The sequence below is a fragment of the Pangasianodon hypophthalmus genome, chromosome 15, assembly GCF_027358585.1.
Source record: "Pangasianodon hypophthalmus isolate fPanHyp1 chromosome 15, fPanHyp1.pri, whole genome shotgun sequence".
Taxonomy (NCBI): domain Eukaryota; kingdom Metazoa; phylum Chordata; class Actinopteri; order Siluriformes; family Pangasiidae; genus Pangasianodon; species Pangasianodon hypophthalmus.
The window spans coordinates 653,148-659,147 of NC_069724.1; the positions used below are offsets into that span (position 1 = coordinate 653,148).

Consider the following 6,000-nt stretch of genomic DNA (forward strand, 5'->3'; position numbering starts at 1 on the left):
CATCACCACAAGTAGCTACCAGCAAGACTGAGCTGCTCTACCCTCGAGATGCATTCCGATGTAAAGATCTTGTGATCCCAATGCAGAACTCTCAGATCACACCATGTGACATTGCATGCAGCCTTGAGGTAGTCCTGAACAACCAACTACCCTTCTCGCCTCACATCGTTAACCTGACTCGATCATGCCAGTTTCTCCTTTACAACATCAGGAGGATCAGGAGGCCATTTTTTATCCACACAGGCCACTCAGGTGCTTAATAATTCCCTTGTCACCTCAAGACTGGATTACTCCACCTCACTCCAGGCAGGTCTGCCCTGTGTGCCATCTGACCCCTGAGCAGCACCACAGCCTGTTTTCAACCTCCCCGAGTTTCCAACCTCCCACTCCACCCCACTGCTGCACCATTCCCTCCAGTGGCATCCTGATGCTTGCCTACAAAGCCAAAAACTGACCTCTGAAGACACTTAGCAAACCCGGCTCTGAACCACATTCTTTACACAGCATGACTTGACCCACCGTCCCTCAAGATTCAGACATGTGCATGAAGGCTCTTCTCCATCCTGAAACCCAGGTGGTGGAATGAACTCCTCCAGGCAGAATATCTGAGTCACTGGTTGTTTTCAGAAGAAGTCTGAAACTCTGACTCTTCACTATGTTCTTAAATTAGAATTAATTAAAAAAATACCAGCAAAAATAAATGGTGGGTCGGATATCAGAGGAAAAAAGAATGAATCTGCTTCTGTAACAAACTGGAAAGACTGGAACAGAATTTGGAATGGATTTTTGGAACTAGAAATATTTACATATAACGAGACTTCCACTGATATTTAGATTTTATTATATTTATTATTTGCAGTGTAAGTGATTGTTGCGTGAAAGCTGCGGTTTTGTGCAAGTTGTGTTTTTAGCTATGGATTTTGTCCCTGTATGTTTTCAGTGCTTTTAAAAAATTAGTATAAACCTTAGTAGTGTTAAAAGGAAAAAAATGATCAGCTGGCTATCCATAGAGGCTGATACTCAAGGTTTCAGTATCAGTATCGGAACAGAAAAAGTGGTATCGTGCCCCCTCAAGTTTTCGTTTTCGAAATAACAAATATTCTTTAATTAAAAAACGAAATACGTGATGAATTAAAACTCAGCTGTCATTAGAAATGTAATAATAGTCATCTATCCACATGTTGTGTCGTTTCTGTTCCCTCTGTGTCATTATGTCATTTAAGCAAGCATTTCTGTCTACCTCATTCATCCTTCAGCACGGGTATTTCTGTTATTTCCTCCTCATTCATTGCTCAGTGCAGGTCATTTTTGTTCCTTCTATCCTGCTTTAGTCACGTCTGACTTATCAGTTACTTTACACTGGAGGAGGTTCGCAGAGCAATGCACAGAACAGATAACACACGATATAGACAACTGCTTAAATGATAACAACTATATCCTGCTAAAAGTGACAAATTTGATGACAAATCAATTAATTCACATACTTTGTCAACAGCTTTCATTTATCAGAGAATATTTGTTACTCCCACCTTTGTGATGTTAATGCTAGTTTTATGGATGCATGAATGAAAGATATTGAAATATTCTGCTAAATGATAAACACAGACCATATTTTCTTACATCTGTGCTTGTAAATAAAATCGTCCTTGAATTTATTTAATAAAATGTCTGTTTATCACGTTTTAATTCAGCTGCATTTTGATCAGTTCATGTTTCTCATAACCTGTCAGCATGACACACATGCATGCACACACACACACACACACACACACACACACACACACACACACACACACACACCATGGAACAGTCCTACCTGTTGTATGTGTAGGTGGAAGGACATGGTTGAGACACAGACTTGTTGGCTCTCTGCATCCCTGATGCATCTCCAAATCCATTTCCCTGAATCCAGCCATCACTGCCAGCTGGCAAAGGGCCATACAAGTCCAGTACCGGCTTCTGGTGTGCTAAAGCGGTACTGACTCCGTAGTGGTACGGCTGGCTGTCCATGCTCAGACTGACGGACGCTCCAGGATGCCCAGCCATTGTTGTCATCTGACAGTAGCCTCTCCTCTCACTTTCTTGCTTGATCACACCAGGTGTGCACAACTGAATAAAATCTGCGTCTTTCTCTGTCTTTATGACAGGAACATTGAGGTTATGTTCCAGAGTCTGCTGTGGATGTGCTTTATCATTTCCATTAATGTTTTTTCCAGGCAGAACAGGTTTGATATCCTTCAGCATGCTGCTGTCTATGAGCGGTGTGTCCTCCACTGCCAGGGAAGGGAAAAATGCATTGTCATTTGTCACACAGAACTCATTGAGGTCTGGAAGAGAGCCAGGTAGCTCCAGACTCTGTAGGATATCCAGCGTGTTCTCTTCTATCAGTCTCTCGTTCCCAGACTCGTCTTTTTCCGGCTGGTCATAGGAGACATAGTCATAGTCAGGTTTATCCAAAGAGGAAAACTCCTCCATTTTGAATGTGAATGTGTCAGCGGTTCGAAAGCACAAGTTTTCTGAACTTGAGTTGCGGTTTAAATCAGCGATGCTCTCGTCCAAAAGAGCGAGGTTATCCTTGAGGTTAAAGCCTTCCTTCGGCTTTTGCTGCATCTTGAAGGCTTTACTGTCAGGCTCTTGAGCGTTTTGTCCCATCGGTAGCTCTCTGTGAACGTTAACGCTGCTCAGTCCATTCGAGACGTCACTGGAAAAGGAGCTGGTGGGTACGATGCTCCCCGTGGTTTGCAGCAGGCCTCTCATGGGATGATCTCCTAAAGATGTATTCTTGGCTGGATTATTGCTAAGGTTCAGCCAACAATCCATCTCTCAAGGCTGTGAGACAGAAAGATAAGGTAATTAGTAACTAAAGAACACTTAACATTTGACAGATGACACATTTGCATTACCAATACAATACGACTCTCCGACCTATAAAAGCAAAACAACTCTAACAACAAAGTACGAGAACTTTTGCATTTGGCTTGTTCAAAAGCACTATAAATAATCCATTTTCTAAAAAATTAGTCCAGTAAAACAAGTCACTCAAAGATAAGCAGCACTTTATTCAGTAATGTAAAAAGCATCTTGTGGTACCTTCTGTAGCCAGAGACCCCTTACAAAGTAAAATAAATTTTAAAGGACCCTCTTTAAGAACAATATGTACCATCAGATCATTTTATTCATGCCTTTCATTCCTGAACCTTCGGCTCATCTAGATGTTCATTTAAAACACTGTGCATCATATTAACATCACTTCCTGGTTTGTTTAACATTTAAAATAAAAGTTTTTAGGGTTTTTTGTTTCTTTGTTTTAGATTAAGCCATTATGCTGCATGTTAATCAGGCTCACAACATTATATAACTAACATTATAAACACCATGAAACAACATGATAACTAAATAACAACCGTGACAACACCGATACGAGTCGTTCATGATCTCCAACACCGGCATGTGATTAAAAATGAAATAAAAATAAATAAATAAAGTCAGCAGCCAAATCTTTCTGGTGAGGGTCTTTTAATGTACGTCATATTCATAAACTAATATAATGCACGAATATATTAATCATATATTGTCTTACTAACAATATTATATTAATACTACTATAAATATCATCTAAAAATGTGATTTTCACAAATATAGAGAGAGAGATAAACATAAAAAGTTGACTTTGTAAAACTAGTTTCAGCTGTTTCATGTCTCTGAGGATTAAGTCACTTGTCTTTATGCTATAGAACAACTTCTTAACATTTATGAATGTCCTAAAACTGGACACAGACCGTCTGTGACTGTTAGTGAAGTCTTTCTAAAGGTCACAATATTTAAAAAAAAAAAAAAAAAAAACCTACTGAATAAATCCCATGTACAGAATTAGTGCAACCTGTTGGCTGTGCAGAGCTACTGCAGTCCACAGCCAGCTTCAGCAGGACGGAATGAGGACCAAAAATCCCCGAAATAAAGCTCACAGTCCTCTAAACTCCCTGCTGTGGGGCTCCCAGGGCCCAGTGCTGGCGTGAAGTTTGCATTTAATCCAGGAGATCTCATCGCACAGCTGTCGGGTTTCTCTGGCTCCCAGCTCAACTCTGACGCATGGCATGAAGTTGCTGTTGCAAGAGCCAAATGCAGCAGAAAGAGTGAAAACCGAGACAAGCGCTCGCTTCTTACCTGCGACAAATATTCACCAAGTGACCCACGTCATTCCACTTTATCCTGGGTTAAAAAAAAATAACAATTATAATAAAAATCCGACTGAGTCTTCTTTAATTCTGTCACGGCGAGTTGCGCCTGTACTTCCCTCGCACGCGCGCGCGCACACACACACACACACAGAGAGAGAGAGAGAGAGAGAGAGAGAGAGAGAGAGATCTAGTTTTGCGTTCTGAACCTTTAAACCGGGTTAAAATCTCGCGTGACCGGGTAAAAGCGCTTCATTCCTCCGGCTTGAGGATGTTACTGCGCTCGGAACAGCTGCTAGGTGTGGTGTTAAAACTGCGGAATGGCCAACATTACATAAGCAAGCGGCTTGTCAGCAGCATAGATTAGATACAAATCCACAGACAGACAGACAGACAGAGAGAGAGAGACAGACAGACAGAGAGAGACAGAGAGAGAGAGAGACAGACTCACGTGTGAAGCCGCGGTGTGGGCAGTGAAACGCCTCTCCACAGCGCGCGCAGGAGCTCCAGCTCGGAAAGTGCTGAAAGCGCTCACACAGCTCAGCTCTAGGTCATGTCCATGTCATCAGACCAGACGTGTCATTTTTTCCCTGCTGGATCAGATATCAGATTGGACCCAAAATTCCCCAGTACACCTCAAACAAACTGCGTTATCTAAATCACGCAAAAACCACGCAGCTGCGTGAAACTGGATTCTAACACTGGAACTGAAAATGTCATGCCTTTTTTTACTGACATTTTATTTCCATTTTCAGTTCATCAAAGACAGACAGAAATCTTCCGAGTTGCTGTTTTGTTAAAGTTTGAGTGTAAATGGCGCAGGGCTATGATAAACGGGGCGAAGTGCACGCGCTAACGGAAGAGAAACACAAGCCAAACCAAAAGCTCTCCTTCTGTGCGTCTGAATTTAAAAATGAAAACAAGCAGAGGTGCTGCCAGGTGAGGAAGGACAACACGAAATCATCCGCGTGAATCCTGCGCCACAAAATTACAACAACAACAACAACAACAATAATAATAATAAACTGAATGTACAGCAAAGACTTTGAACTGCGTGAGACAGGACAGAACGCGCATGCGCAGTAAACCCTGCCCCTTTTTTATGGCTGTTATTTTATTTATTTATTTATTTATTTATTTTCAGTGACAGCATTAATAAGATGCCCAGATTCGGATATTAAACCCCGCCAGTGTTTGTTGTGATGTTCTTCACGCCTGTGATGATGGTGATGATGGTGATGATGATGATGAAGATCTGAAATGAAGTGCGTGACGTTTCCGTTGTGGCAAAAGAACAGCGCTATTTACAGAACAAGTTCATATCAGATAGTTGTGGAGAGAACTTCAAACTCCCAGCCAGACTCAGTGCAGGAGAACCCTGGAGCTCTGCTGCTTTCCTGCTCATGTTCTGGGAGCTGCAATGATCTAGGGTGAGCTCTGGAAATATTGGCACCCTTCAGGAGAATGGGCAGAAATGACTGGAGAAGCTACTTACATCATTCACATTTTTTAAATACTATTTTCTCAGGAAAAGTATGTGACATACTAACAAATTCAGGTTTATCAGGACATCAGGTACATTTAGCAGCTTTTAATCTCTGACCTAATAACAGAAAGTCAAAGCTTATATGATTATACAAGTCCTGGTAGTGGAACTGCTTATGGAGAAAAAAAACCATGACTGAATTCATGTGATATCATATCAGTGGGCGTGGTCACTGTCAAACAGGAAATTGACCCAAAATATCTTGAGGTTGGACTCTTGAAGTGTAAAACTGTCATGACTAACATATTCCACATATGTATATTTATTTTATATACACAT

The 6,000-nt window shown here is 41.4% G+C and overlaps 1 protein-coding gene across 6 annotated transcripts in view; it reads right to left on the reverse strand.

Annotated features, from left to right (window-relative positions):
- Nucleotides 1-5,240, reverse strand: part of LOC113541807 (glucocorticoid receptor) — a 48,011-nt gene extending 42,771 nt beyond the window's left edge. Inside the window, exons 1-3 of one of the 6 annotated variants that reach the window (XM_026938991.3) lie at nucleotides 4,627-5,240; nucleotides 4,165-4,209; nucleotides 1,817-2,829 (exon numbers count right to left, since the gene is read on the reverse strand). In XM_026938991.3, the coding sequence (XP_026794792.1) occupies nucleotides 1,817-2,820 (1,004 nt within the window). In that variant the 5' untranslated portion in view covers nucleotides 2,821-2,829; nucleotides 4,165-4,209; nucleotides 4,627-5,240. Of the gene's footprint in view, nucleotides 1-1,816; nucleotides 2,830-3,848; nucleotides 4,134-4,164; nucleotides 4,341-4,626 lie in introns of those variants that run through there. The other 5 variants (XM_026938989.3, XM_026938990.3, XM_034311171.2 and 2 more) reach the window with 5 other exon arrangements.
- Between the last annotated feature and the right edge of the window lie 760 nt (nucleotides 5,241-6,000).